This window comes from Miscanthus floridulus, chromosome 8 (assembly GCF_019320115.1).
Source record: "Miscanthus floridulus cultivar M001 chromosome 8, ASM1932011v1, whole genome shotgun sequence".
In the NCBI taxonomy this organism is placed as follows: Eukaryota; Viridiplantae; Streptophyta; class Magnoliopsida; order Poales; family Poaceae; genus Miscanthus; species Miscanthus floridulus.
The window spans coordinates 37963302-37977854 of record NC_089587.1 but is presented as its reverse complement, the minus strand read 5'-3'; the positions used below and the strand labels follow the sequence as shown (position 1 = coordinate 37977854).

The 14553-nt window shown below is 54.5% G+C and overlaps 2 protein-coding genes across 2 annotated transcripts; one reads left to right on the top strand and one right to left on the bottom strand.

Annotated features, from left to right (window-relative positions):
* Window positions 1–647: 647 nt before the first annotated feature.
* LOC136478543 (uncharacterized) lies at window positions 648–1211 on the bottom strand. Its single transcript, XM_066477003.1, has one exon. The coding sequence runs from the start codon at window positions 1209–1211 to the stop codon at window positions 648–650; it is 564 nt and encodes a 187-aa protein (XP_066333100.1).
* A 5408-nt stretch (window positions 1212–6619) lies between these two features.
* Window positions 6620–11245, top strand: LOC136471664 (sodium/calcium exchanger NCL2-like). Its single transcript, XM_066469408.1, has 7 exons — window positions 6620–7373; window positions 8070–8258; window positions 8551–8732; window positions 9803–9948; window positions 10036–10303; window positions 10392–10694; window positions 10829–11245. The coding sequence occupies exons 1-7, from the start codon at window positions 6734–6736 to the stop codon at window positions 11075–11077; spliced, it is 1977 nt and encodes a 658-aa protein (XP_066325505.1). The 5' UTR covers window positions 6620–6733; the 3' UTR covers window positions 11078–11245.
* The last annotated feature ends 3308 nt before the right edge of the window (window positions 11246–14553 follow it).

Below are 14553 nucleotides of genomic sequence, written 5' to 3'. Positions count from 1 at the left end.
ACGGCCGAGACCTTCTCCGGGTTGGCCTCGATTCCACGTTCCGAGACTATGAATCCCAAGAGCATGCCTCGCGGAACCCCGAAGACGCACTTCTCGGGGTTGAGCTTGATGCCCTTCTCTCTGAGACATGTGAAGGCAGTTTCCAAGTCGCCAACGAGATCACCGGCCTTCCTGGACTTGACTACGATGTCATCCACGTAGGCCTCGATGGTTCGCCCGATGTGTTCGCCAAAGACTTGGATCATGCACCGCTGGTAAGTAGCCCCTGCGTTTCCTGCAGTGGAGTCGACGATTTGGTCAATTCGTGGTAGTGGGAACGGGACCTTCGGGCACGCTTTATTTAGACCAGTGTAGTCCACGCACATCCTCCACTTGCCACTTTTTTTTCTGACTAATACGGGGTTAGCCAACCACTCTGGATGGAATACTTCCTTGATGAACCCGGCTGCTACGAGCTTCTGCACTTCTTCGCCGATAGCCCTGCGCTTCTCCTCGTCGAACCGGCGCAGGCGCTGTCTTGCTGGTCTGGAGCCCGCCCGGATATCTAAGGCGTGCTCGGCGACCTCCCTTGGTATGCCCGGCATGTCCAAGGGGCTCCATGCGAACATATCGACGTTCGCACGGAGAAAGTCGACGAGCACGGCCTCCTATTTGCTGTCGAGGGTGGCGCTGACCTTCAGTCCTCGGCCGTCGGGGACGGTGGGATCGACGGGGACGAGCTTGACGTCCTCCACAGGCTCGAAGGTCCCGACGCGCCGCTTGGCGTCGGGAACCTCGTTAGCAAGCTGGTCGAGATCGGCGATGAGGGCCTCGGCCTCCGCGAGGGCCTCGGCGTACTCGATGCACTCGACGTCGCAGTCGTATGCATGTTCGTACGTGGACTCGACGGTGATGATGCCGTTGGGGCCTGGCATCTTGAGCTTGAGGTAGGTGTAGTTGGGGACCGCCATGAACTTGGCGTAGCACGGACGCCCCAAGATGGCGTGGTAAGCCCCCTTGAATCCAACCACCTCGAAGGTGAGGACCTCCTTGCGGTAGTTGGAGGGAGTGCCAAAGCAGACGGGTAAGTCGATGCGCCCGAGGGGTCGTGTGCGCTTTCCTGGCACGATGCCGTGGAAGGGCGCGGAACCGCCTCGAAGCCGTGACTGGTCGAGCTCCAGGAGCTCCAGAGTGTTGACGTAGAGGATATTGAGGCCGCTGCCTCCGTCCATGAGCACTTTGGTGAGCCGGGTGTTGCCAATGATCGGGTCGACGACAAGTGGGTACTGTCCGGGATTCGGAACATAATCGGGGTGGTCATCCCGATCAAAGGTGACCGCTTCCCGAGACCAATCGAGGTACCGGGGGGTGGCTACCTTGACCGAGAAGACCTCCCGGCGTTCCCTCTTTCGCTGGCGCGCCGTGAGGCATGCCGAGGGTCCGCCAAAGATCATGAAGGCATTGCGTACCACGGGGAACCCATCATCTTTATCGCCGTCCCTCTCGCCGGCGCCCCTTTTCCTGGCGTCCTCGTCGTCGGGGATCCCAAGCCTGGCGTAGTAACGCCGGAGCATGGTGCATTCCTCGAGAGCATGCTTCACCGGACCTTGATGGTAAGGACAGGGCTTCTTCAGCATGTCGTCAAATAACCCGGGGCCGCGGGGGCCTCGGGGATTCCTGCGATCTGTTGTGGCGGCATGGACGGCCTCGAGGACCTCCTGCTTCCCTGGGCGACCCTTCTTCTTTCTCTTGGGGACGCGGGTGGGCGAGGCCTGGGGGGCCTCGTCCTTCTGCTTCCCCTTGGCGTCGTTGTTGGGGAAGATGGCCCCAACCGCCTCTTCGCCCGAGGCGAAGTTGGTGGCGATGTCGAGGAGTGCGGCCGCTATGGTTGGTACGTTCCGGCCCAATTCTCGGACCAGGTCTCGGCAGGAGGTGCCAGAGAGGAATGCTTGGACGATCTCCGAGTCGCCGACGCGGGGCAACTCGGTGCATTTCTTGGAGAAGCGCCGGATGAAATCTCGAAGAGACTCGTCCGGCTTCTGGCGGCAACCTTTGAGGTCCCAGGAGTTCCCGGGGCGCACATAGGTGCCCTGGAAATTCCCGACGAAGACCCTCACCAAGTCGTGCCAGTCGTGGATTTGTGCGGGGGGAAGGTGTTCGAGCCAGGCCCGCGCTGAGTCTGACAAGAACTAAGGGAGGTTGCGGATGATGAGCAGGTCGTCGTCCGCACCACCTAGCTGACAAGCCAGGCGATAATCGGCTAGCCATAGCTCAGGGTTCGTCTCGCCGCTATACTTTGTGAGGTTGGCCGGCTGTCGGAACCGGGCGGGGAAAGGAGCAACGCGGATGGCCCTACTAAAGACCCGAGGTCCTGGCGGCTCAGGGGAAGGACTGCGGTCCTCACCACTGTCGTAGCGACCGCCTCGGTGCGGGTGGTAGCCTCGGGCGGCTCCATCATCGTGGCGCCGTCGCCTGCCAACTACTTCGTGGTTGCCCTGTGCCTCGCGTTGGTCCCTAAGTCGATCGCGCACCGAGGGGGCCCTGTCGACCGTCGGCGCGCGAGCGGCCTCGGGACGGACCGAGGCATCCTGGCCCCGGCGAGGTTGCGCTGTGGGTTGCTCCGAAGTGCCTCCGCGCCGGCGGGAGGCGGAACTTTCGGCCTGCTGCACCGCTGCGGTCTCGAGGAGGTCGCGGAGCTCTCCGCGGACCCGTCGCCCTTCGGTGGTGGAGGGCTCGGGCATCGCTCGGACCAGCATCGCAGCCGCTGCGACATTCTGGCTAGCGCGATTAAAGGTTGGGGGTGGCTCTCCCCCCTCGTTGTCGTTGATGCGGTGATGGACGTCGCGAGCCCTCCCTCGGGCTCCTCCGCCCTCACTGCGCCCTCGCTGTTCCTGCTCAAGAGTGTCCCGAAGCTGTTGCAGAAGGAGTCGGTCCTGTTCGACCTTGGCCTGAAGCTCGCGGAGCTGCTCCAGGTCTGGGCGACGATGCTCCCCGCGAACGGGATTCTTGTTCCGTGCTGTCGGGGCTTCGGGACGCGGAGGTGTGGCGTCGCCCGCCCCTGCTCGGGGCGGGGAATGGTTGCCTGTCCTCTCCTCCTCTTCGCCCGCCCTTGGCATCCCGAGCCCAACGTGGAAGCACTCACGGGATGGATCGTGAGTCCCCTCATCGTCGGAGTCAGAATAGCCGAGGCAGTAGTCGCTTGCGGCCAAGAATTGGCGCAAAGCCCCAGGGTTGTGGCGTTCGGAGAAATCCACCCCGGGCCATGCCTCGTCCTCGTCCGAGGGGTCGGAGTGGGTGCTCAGGTCGAGAGCGAAGCGCTGGCGGCGTTCCGAGGGGTGCTCGTGAGCGGCAGCGTAAGCGTAGGCATAAGAGGTGGCGGCATTTCTCAACCCAAAGGGGTATGGGGACGGGGCCGTCTCCAGATTCTGCCCCGCCGGGGTCGGCTCTTCAGGGAGTGGCGGAGCGGGGTTGGACGACTGGGCATCGCCGTAAGCCACCGGCGATTTTCCTTTGTCCAGGCTCAGGTCAGACAGGTCCCTAGCCAGGGACCCTGTACCAACAGCTGGTCGTAGGATATCGGCGGGGAGTGGCGTGCCGCCCCGGGCTCGCGTAGCGTCGGGGTGGCCTTGCTCGCGCCGTGCCTGGCGAGCGTGGCGAGGGCGGCCGCCCGGGCGCCGCCTGCGCCTGGGCTGCCGGGGCGCGACTTCGTCGTCGGACGGTGGGATTCAAGGAGTGAGGAGCACCATGTCGTACTCATGCCCTAGAGACATGAACTCTAGGCTCCCGAACCAAACTATGGTGCCGAGACGCAATGGTCGTATGTGGTCTGCCATCCGGAACTTGCTAGGATGACGAAGCTGACATGCAGAAGCCCCTACCTGGCGCGCCAACTGTCGGTGTTTTGGAACCGGGGGTCCCTCAACCAACGAGTGAATTTGTGCTGCGTGCCCCTAATCCCGGATGGTGATGCAAAGAGACACAAGGTTTATACTGGTTCGGGCAATCGAGGCCCTACATCCAGTCTGAGAGATCGATCTTGTATTCCTTGCACCTGAGTGCTCGTAGTAGGGGTTACAAGCTAGGTGAGAGAGGGAGCTAGTCCCAGGTCTCGGCGAGGGTGGTGTGGACTGCTTGAGACGTTGTTCCCAAGCAGCGTGGAAGCGTGTGGTTCTATCGGGGCGTTCGTCTTCTTCCCTTGTTGTCCTCCCCCTAGAAATGGCACCGGCTACCTCCTTTTATAGCCACAAGGAGGAAGCCAGAAGTACATGACAAGTTTACTATTTGCTGACGTGTTCTGCTCCCCGGAGCAGCGTGGCGTCGTGGGAGCTCCCGTTGATGTCTAGTCGGTATGGCCTCCAGGCTGGCGACCTGCTGCGCTCCTGTACATTTGTTGACTTGGTGAAGTGCCGAGGCCTGGGGACTCCTGTGGTCGGTTGTGCCGAGGCCGAGACCCGCTGTGCCGAGGCCGAGACCCGCCGTGCCGAGGCTTGCTGTGCCGAGGCCCTTGCAGACGGCAATGTGGGGTCTTGGCGGCCATCGTCGTAGTTGATTTAGGCGGAATCAGCGCGGAACGTGCGTCTACAGGATATGGTACCCTATATTGTCAGCAAGGGATGGTAAAAAGGTGATTTGACCGTTGTCCCGTCGCTCCTGTCGCGGTGCATTACCGATCGTGGCTTACGTAGTGGGTGCAGCTGGACGCATCGATTGGATGCGACAGCTTGCCAAAGCGGCTTTTGAGGCGGAGGCGACGAGGTTGCGGGGCGAGCCCAGCCTCGGACGAGGCGGAGCGTGGCTAGCTCGCCTGAGGCCCTATCGGGAGTCTCGGGCGAGGCGGAACTCGGTCAGTTCGCTGGTCCCGAGGTCACAGGAACCCAGTTCTGACTCCCCACGTCGTGTTCGTCCTTGGTGCAGGAGTTGGCAGCACAGTGGCCGGTAACCCCTGCACAGTCCCGTCGTGGATGGCAGGGCGCTGACGTGCTGGTCTGTTACTTCGCCGTACGGTGCCGTCGTGTGATTGTCGGAGTGGTTGAGCGCCTTGATTAGATGTGATGTCCAGCTGGGGTAGTCTGGTCAAAGCGGTGGTCGCGGGGCTGGTGGCGAGTCGGCCTCGCGCGAAATAGGAGGATCGCGGACCTTGGCGAGGAGGCCTCGGGCGAATCGGACAATCGATACTTCTTCTGAGGCCTCGGCGAGGGGGCCTCGGGCGAAGGGGCCTCGGCGAGGGGGCCTCGGGCGAATCGGAGATTTCTGGCTGAGACCTCGTTTGTCTTATTGGTCCTTGTGACTGATTCCGAGGCCACAGTATCCCAGACATGGCTCCCCATGCTGCGTTGTTCTCGGAGCAGGAGTTGGCAGCACAGTGAGGCATGGGCGTCAACCATGTGCATAGTGGTTGGCATAGTGGCGGGTAACCCCTGCCCAGTCCTGTCTCCTGTCCCGTCGGCCATTCCTCTGTTCTGTGTTGAGCATGCGGCCGACGCCAGAGGCTGCAGTTGGCTGAGGTAATGTGACACGACGTTTTGTCAGAGGGACGGCAGCATAGTGCCGCCGAGCCTGCCTCGCGCGAGACGGAGGGTCGGCGGCCCGGCCAAGGCCTGTGACGAGGGGGCGGCCGAGGTCTTCGGTGGGGGATCGCCCGAGGTCAGCGGTGAGGGGGCCTCGGGCGAGTCGGAGAATTGGCTGAGGCCAGCAGTGTTTAACTGGTTTCGATCTTTTACGAAGTCTAAGCAATCGTTTTTTGGTTCTTGCTTAGGGTACCCCTTCTCGCGGTATCCGACAAGATGTTTCAGAAGTAGATCATGCGCTGCATCTACCTCATCGCCTTCTGTTGACTCGCCTTGGTGTCTCCTCCTCCTTCAGGCGCCGGATGGGCATTCGATATGACGCCGCGGACGGGGCACACCGTTGGTCCTTCCGAACCAGAGGCGCGGGCGGGCGCCGTCCCCTCTCCCTCTTCTCGATGCCGGTGACGTTCGAGCGGCGCGGGCCCCGCGTGGGGCGATAGCACTGCCGTTCCTCTAGTTACTCCAAATTTGAATCTTTTTGTTCTTTTCTTGTTGACACGCATTTTTCCGATCTATCTTTAAATCTCTCATCTTTTTTCCCCGCTGCCAACAAAATACTTCTTGGTTATAGCTGCTCGGAGCGGCAGTGTTCGGTAGCGCTCGACCGATTCTTAGCGGAGCGGAGGGAGCGCTATGAAACATTTGGATTGCAATCCTAATTCCGACCGCCGCGTGGGCTTTGATTTAGAGGGATGGTCGCGTTGACGAAAGTCGCATCACGGGCCACGCGGTGGGCTCTCTCTATGTAAATAAATAAATAAACGGCCCATGTTGTGTTGGCACCCAGAGGATCGGACTCTGCATGTCGCGCGGCGGCGGCCATTCCGAGCCGACGATCGAGAAGCCCTTACCCACCGTTAGCAAGTGGGCAGAAGAGTCAACGAGAGACGACTGGTTCGCTGGCTGGCAGCGACGTGCACATGCGGATACGCGTCGTTATCCGGGCGTTACACGTGTTACGTGTGATACACCTGTCCAGAGAAATCACACACACACACCAGTTCCTTACCTTTTCTTTTCCTTTTTTTTCACTATGTATAATCTGTGCGCCTTGACATGTGCCAGTTCCCAAATCGGCCGGATTTGCAAAGCTGTACCACCGTCACCGGCGGGTTCCTTGCCGCTTTTGGCGCCTCCTCCTTTCCTCGTGTAGCCGTGTTGCGCTGGCGGCCGGCCGAGAGCCCGAGATGTGGGGCAATGCTGGAAAAAAAAATTTCGGCCTGCCTGCAGCGTCTCCCCCGAGCCAGGTCTCCGGTCTCCGGTCTCCCCCTCCATTCATGGCATCAGCGCCCATCCCTGCACTAAACTACAGCACTAGTATACCCGATCATATCCCACTCTTGGCTGTTGGCGTCCTGCCCGCTTGCTCTTCCACTCGCAGCCCGTGGCCGTGCGTGACAATGCCCACGCGTCTCCCTCTCCCTCTCCCACTCCTCCTCCTCCTTGCTGTCGCCGGCGCCGCGTATGGCCGCCGCGGTATCTCTTCCTCCTCCTCCCCCGGCGGCGGCGGCCTGCTCCTCCTCCCCGCCGGCAGCAGTGATGATGGTGCCGGCGCGACGACGACGGTCCTCCGGCTCCCGTCGGCGGGGGAGGAGAAGGATCCGCCGGAAGCCGCCGCCTGCGAGATGACGTACGGCTTCCTGCCCTGCACCGACACCGTGCCCGGCAACCTCTTCCTCGTCCTCGCCTACGGCTTCCTCATGTTCAAGGCCGCCACCTACCTCTCCGCCGGCAGCGAGCTGCTGCTCCAGATCCTCGGCCCGGGCATCGTCGGTGGCCTCTTCCTCCCCATCCTCGGCGCGCTACCCGACGCAATGCTCATCCTCGGTGCGTACCGTCTCTGCTTTCGTTTCACCTTCTTGTGGTCATTCTACTAGCGGCCGTGATTCCGTCGCGTCCGCTCCATGTGAATGAGATCCACGCCGGCACCGCCGTCATCAACGCTTCACTAGCTAGTTACTATTTGGCGCTTCGTAGTTGCCTTGCATGTAACTTACTCTTCTGCTCATAAACAAAAAGTTCATGTTTGTCGGTTTCGAAAACCCGAAAGGTCGTCAAATAGGGGTAAAGTGAAACCATGGACGTTATTGGAGTATGCATGCATTGCCAGTGAGCACAAGCTCCGTTAGCGTCCGACAAATGCGTGCTCTGTTCTTCATGAAAAAAAATACGTAGTCATATATATTTATTTATGATAACAACGGGAGCATGCAACACTGTTCACTGTTTAGTACACTTGTTTCAAAGTTCAGTATGGTCATGGCCTGTTTACCAGTAGTACACTTCTTTGAAGGTTCAGTATGATCAAGGTTTGTGTGTACTCACCAACATAGTATGCTTCTTTTGAGGTGCTATAACATGCAAAATTACTCAACTAGCAAGCTATCGATTCATTACCATGTTCTTCATCTGATTTGAGTTCTTATAAACACACAGTTCATCTGTTTATCCATCACAATTGTACATCCACTTGATTGCATTCTACATGATGCAGATCCATGACCTGTTGTTTTTATGTTTCAGTCTCTGGGCTCTCCGGCACTAAAGAGGTTGCGGAAAGCCAGGTTTTGATTGGAATGGGCCTGCTTGCAGGTTCAACAGTCATGCTTTTGACCCTTCTCTGGGGATCTTGTGTTGTTGTTGGCAAATGTGATTTGTCGTCGAACTCAACTGCAACTGATTCTCGAGATACAAAAGGCTTCAGTCTTTTTGGTATGCTGAATATTTGCTGTGTTCTTCCTCATTTCCGTTCTATTCAATTCGGGCATCACCCATTATAGATCCATATTTAAGGAACATCGTTGTTTTAGCGCAAGACAGAAACCGTGTATTAATCAGGCAACCGCAGAAGGCAAGGCTACTCATGGTCTAAATCTAACCAGGAAACAAGAAATTTAGTTCAGTTTCTACAACTATACTACAACTGCCTGTCTGTCAACATTTAAGAATTTTTTTTTGCATTTGTCCTTATAACATTTGCTAAATAACTTGTGCATTTTTGCAGGATCTGGTGTTTCTACTGATGCGCAGACCAGCTATGTTGCAAGAATCATGGCGTTATCTGTGCTTCCCTTTATTATTGTTCAGATACCCCAAATTCTTAAGCTCCATTCTGGTCATCGTTTGACTGTCCTGCTTGGACTTATTGTTGCAGCTCTACTTGTGCTCGCCTATTGCCTATATCAGGTATTGTGCTGACCTCAGGAAACTTTGAACTCTACATCTTGGAAACTTATTTAATTCAACATTTTCATATAGAATTAGGGTGACTATTTTTCAAGTGGCTGAAAAAACAGCTCATTTTCACACTGTCCTATGCCCTTGGAACTGCATCAACTGCCTCAAACCATATGAAGTTTGGCTTTTGACTAGGATTTGGCTGAAAATTAAGTTTTTTTGAATAAGCTGAGAAATTGTCCCCATCAATTGATATAATTGTTGTATGGAGTTTTATTCGGAAAACATTGAAAAGGTTTATTGAACAGCCGCGAAAACGCAAGGCCACCTAGGCCACAAAACTGCGTTGATATTGGTTGTTTCCTTTTATGTAATATCGAAACATGAGGTCTTTTGTTAGGATGGTCCAGCTTTGACTGTGTTAGGTCGACCTCCTTCGGCGCTCGATAGAAGCGCGTTGTATGTTTATTTAAACTCTTCTTCTTAATACAATGATACGCAAATCTTTTGCGTATTCGAGAAAAAAGGGTTTATTGAACAAGACACTTGATAAAATCTAGAAATCTTCAATTTGAACCAAGAAAAATGTGACTCCGTACCATCCAAATCCGGCTAGTTTTTCTCTAGATCCTTCATGCAACTTTTTATTAGGAATTCATTTACTGCTAAATTTCTGCACTTCTGGAGTTCTGTCGCTGACTTTTTGTCAGGAATTCTTTTACTGCTAAATTTCTGCGCTATTCTGAACTTCTGTCCCTGTTACTGCATTATGGAGAAATGTGCTTTCTGTATTAGAATCTATTTTGTTTTTTGTCTTCTCAATAGAAGGGCGGGCATGGTGCAAACGGTAGAGTCTTACTGCCTGTGACCGGAAGGTCCCGGGTTCGAGTTGCGGTCTCCTCGCATTGCACAGGCGAGGGTAAGGCTTGCCACTGACACCCTTCCCTAGACCCCGCACAGAGCGGGAGCTCTCTGCACTGGTTACGCCCTTCTCAATAGATGTCGATATTCCTTTGCTGAAGTGTCCTTTTTTTATCTGCATGCAATTTTTCATCACTGTCTGAATCTTTCTCAAACAGATCTTTCAGCCATGGATCCAGAGAAGGAGGTTAGAATATGCAGGACTAAAGCACGTAATGTCTGGACTTCTAAGACATGCTCAGATGCACGTTTTTGGTCGTCTTCTTCATGAAGATGGAACACCAAATATACCTGTGATCGAGAAGTATGCCTTGGCACCCACCTCATCTTTTTAGCTGTTTTTGCAATTGTAAATCTTTCAGAACCGAGATCCAATAAAAAAAATTTGCAGGTTGTTTCATAAGATTGATCTGGACAATGATGGAAAACTTGAACGCGGCGAACTACAAGCTTTCATCATTGGTGTTAAGTTCGAAGATGTTGACTTGGATAGTAACCTGGCTGTAGATCAAGTCATGGCAGACTTCGATAGATCACATAATTTTGTCATTGAAAAGGGGGAGTTTATCGACGGAATCTTGAGGTGGCTAGAAGAAGCGAAACGCTCGGTTGTTACCTCCGGTTCCTACTCGAAAAAGTTTCTGCAAGATTTTCACACAGTACGTTTTTCGGTGCGCATGTGTTATCAAGTTTGTTCTTCATGGGCAATAATTAATCTGCATCAATCAACGTCCTGTATTTTTGCAGAGAACTAGGGATGAGCATAATCTGCTGCTTGGAAAGGACGATAACGATGGCGAAGCTATTGAAAACCCAACCTGGACCAGCTTTAAGGCCATTCTACTTTTGCTCCTGGGAACTGCAATGGCAGCGGCATTTGCAGACCCACTTGTTGACGCCGTGCACAATTTTTCAAACGCTACGAGTATCCCTTCGTTTTTCATCTCTTTCATTGCAATGCCCCTGGCTACCAATTCCAGTGAGGCTGTCTCAGCAATCATATTTGCTAGCCGGAAGAAGCAGCGGACTCTGTCACTTACATTCTCTGAGGTGTGTATGTCTGCTGAATACCTTCCCGTTGGAGTGGAATTGCATCTTTGTGAATACCTTTTGCATCTCTGTCATAAGTTTCAGATATTCCCATGTGATTGTGGATTGTGATGCCATCCTTTTAACAACCGCAGGTCTACGGTGGGGTGACCATGAACAACACGCTCTGCCTGGCCGTGTTCTTGGGCCTCATCTACGTGCGGGGTTTGACGTGGGATTTCTCGTCAGAGGTCCTCATCATCTTCCTCGTCTGCACCATAATGGGCCTCTTCACCAGCTTCCGGACAAACTTCCCACTCTGGACGTGTTTCGTGGCCTATCTGCTGTATCCGCTGTCCCTCGTCATCGTCTACGTCCTTGACTTTAAGTTCGGCTGGTCATAGACCTGCATGACCGTCTGGAGCTTAGCTTGTAACACATTACACATATGTTGATATAACCTACACGTACATTGTTTAACGTTATACGATGGGCAAAACATCAGATTCTCCATGCGAATTACGTCTTTGTTACGTAGTACTATACTCCGCTCGTGTATGTGCTTTTTTAGAACTTTATTTAAATAGAAAACGTAATAAGTATTCAAAAGCTTAAAAACGTAGGTGTCCGTGGATAGACTTGGGGCTCAATATTCAACATGTTTGCTGGTTGGTTTTAGCCAGCTCAAACCAGCCAGCCAACAGTGTTTTCCTCTCACAACAAACCAGCACCAGCCAGCCCAAACTAGCCTAGAAACCAACCAGCGACCCGATCGCTGCTCTCGACCAGCCCAGAAACCAACCAGCGATCCGATCGCTGCTCTCGACCTACGTAAGGGTGTGTTTGATTGGCTGGACGTTTTTACCTGGTTCATAGGTAGAGGCTAGTCCAGCAGGTGCAACTTTCTGTGTTCGGTTGTTTTTCCCTACACAGCCAGGCTAGTTACAGTGTTTGTTTAGTTGCACGATGAGATATAGTCACCTTGCAGCAACATGGGGGTAGAGTTACCCCTGCTCTCACCATTTGGGCATTCCATCGAGCACCTGCTCTACAGCTATACTAGCGGAGGTCGGAGCGCCGGAATGACCCACTCTACCCGTAGGGACCACCACCTCCATCTCGCCGTGGATCCCCAGCACCCTGTCCGCCATCTCCGCCATGGACGCGGTGCCCATGCCGGCCGTGCCGCGGAGCTCGAGCGTGGACCCAAGGCGCTGTGGCACCAGCGGTGCATAGAAGGTGCTATGGCATTAGCAGGGAGGCGGCGCCACACCGCCGCTAGCCGCGAGCAGCCCCCAGGAGAAGAAGCGCTGGAGCTTCAAGCGGCCCACGCCGGCGCCATCCTCGTTGGCATCGCTGGAGCCGTTGGCGCGCGAGATCGACGATAGCGATCACGCCGCGGTGATGGCTGACGTGGTGGCTCGTTTGACGGCTGCAGCACCTTCTCCGGCGGCACCGGCGGAGGAGCCCTCATCCCTGTACGCGGCGGGTGCGGTGGCGCCGAGACAGCTGCAGGAGGAGGTGACGCGGTGGCGGAGGCAGCACCGCCGGAGTCGCACCAGGCGGACGGCATCGCTCGGGAGCCACGGCGTGGAGGAGGACGGGAGGAGCGGCTCCGCGGCGGCCTCCGAGCTTTGCGTCCGTACCGTGGAGAAGAGGAGGCGGGTGAGAGAAACGCTAAGGCCTCGTTCGTTTCTATCGGATCGGCCCGGAAAGATCAAAGAGGTCCATTCCACCCGGATCGGGGCCAGCACGGAATGAATACCAGTCCAGCATAGAACAGAGGTTCGGTTAAGGCTAGGCTAGATTATAATTCAGCCCGTTTCGACAATTCGACCCCATCTACAGCCTAGAACCAATCCCCACCTATGACCCATAGAAACAAATCCCTCTGGAATCTGGGTCCATGAATGAAAAGTGGGTCAGATTCAAGCCTGAGGTGCCGAACGAGGCTTAGGTGGTGATAAAACCTAGCCGTTGCGAATGAGAGAGCCAGGAAAGAGCCAGGTCCGGAGGAAACGAAGTCCATTTCCGTTTCTCGCCAGCCTAGCCCAAACCTGCTTTAAGACGCGTGCGAGCCAGGCCCATAGCTTGTTCAGGAAACAAACACATCCGGTTGTAGCTCATGAGCCTATCCCAAAAGACCGTCCAAGCAATCAAACACGCCCTAAGTGTCCGAAATTCATTGGTGGGTAAACTTTGGGAACGACTAAAATCTTATGTGATATAATTAAGAAAATTAGAAGTTCTTGATAAATATAACAATAATGATCTGTTGAGGGCGTCCGTCCATCCGGACACACCTCCCTTGGCCTACGAACCACCCCGGCTTGCTCCCCCTCACGGTCCATCTAAAAAATGGAACAGACGCATTTCTCTTCCTCCTCACCCAATTGCTCGTTGCGCGGTTCTCGTTACCACAGCCGCGATGCCCTCACCGATCGCGGAGCTAGCGCTCCCGGCGGCCTTCCTCTACGTCCCGTCCCCGATCCTCTCCATGCCACTCCTCGGTGCCGCATTCTCCGCCTCCCCCACGCCCTTCTCCCACCATGCCTCCCTCCCACGCCCATGCGGCGGGCCCTGAGCGCTCTTCGTCGGTATCTCTGTCTCGAGCCCCACTTTCTCCGTAGCGTCATGGCTCCATCCTCCTTCTCCACCGCAACCTAGCGCCAGATCCCATTGTGCAATGCTCCGCCAGCCCACTCGCCTGCAAGGGTTTACTGAAAAGCGCATGTTGCAAGTGTATGTTTTAAGTGTTTCAGATGTTTCAGAGGTATGTTGCAAGTGTTTCATATGGATGTTGCAAAAGTAGATCAGGATATTGCATATATTGCAATGGCTATACACGTATGTTGCAAGTGTCTGTTCCAAATGTTTTATCTGTTTTTTTAGAAGTATGTTGCAAATATGTTTATCTAGGTGTTGCATATCTTCAAACATATGCTGCAAGTGTTTTATCTAGATGTTGCATATGTTTTTGTAATAGCTTTTCAAGTGTCTTTAGGTTTTTTGCAAATATTTCAGATGCATGTTTTAAGTGTTTCATCTGTCTCAGACGTATGTTGCAAATGTTCCTTCTGTATGTTTCAAAAGTAGATCGAGTATTGCACATGTTGTAATGGCGCTGGTGGCTGGCGGACAGCGGCCTACCGCAAGGCTTTGGCTCCTTTCTCGTGCGGCGCACCTCGCCCTCTCCTCTCCTTGCCCTCCATTCCCTTCCCTCCCTTCCCTTCCTTCCCTCCATCTCGACGCGGCAGTTCGAGCTTAGCGAGCACGATGACGTGGATGCCCGACAAGCGCGATGCCCGCGGATATGGTGAGCCCGACGAGCGCGAGGAAGTGGTGGGCCGGGGTGGGCTGACGGCGGGTCTGATGTTCGCGTGGTGGCCCCGCAGGAAGCTAAAAGGTCCTAAATGGCTAAAAGGGGGTGAATAGCCTATAATAAATCTCTACAAAATCACTAGAGCAATTGATTAGTACACTAAATGGTGTAATGCAATTTTGTTCTAACTCTACAAGTGTTGCAAGCCACCTATACCAACAATTCCAGTTGTTATGATCTCTAAGTATACACAAGCCTAAGTCACTACTCTCTAAGTTAGTAAGCTCTCAAAGACTAACTAAAGAGCCTCACTAACCAAACTAACAAGCTCTCAAAAACTAACTACACTAAAGAGCTTGACTAGGCAAGAATGTAAACAATGTAAATACAAGAGAGTATGTAGGGTGATTATACCGTCGTGGCAAGTGAGATGAACCAATAAATGAATACCAAGACAGTCACCAGGAGAAGTCCAATGCAAAGAGACAATCAATTTTTCTCTCGAGGTTCACATGCTTACCGACACGCTAGTCTCCGTTGTGTCGACCAACACTTGGT

Coding starts and splice junctions, on each gene's coding strand:
- LOC136478543 (XM_066477003.1), bottom strand. CDS start 1,211: ATGGACGGAGGCAGCGGCCTCAATATCCTCTACGTCAACACTCTGGAG.
- LOC136471664 (XM_066469408.1), top strand. CDS start 6,734: ATGTGGGGCAATGCTGGAAAAAAAAATTTCGGCCTGCCTGCAGCGTCT. Junction 8,259..8,550: donor AAAAGGCTTCAGTCTTTTTG/GTATGCTGAATA, acceptor GCATTTTTGCAG/GATCTGGTGTTTCTACTGAT. Junction 8,733..9,802: donor TCGCCTATTGCCTATATCAG/GTATTGTGCTGA, acceptor TTTCTCAAACAG/ATCTTTCAGCCATGGATCCA.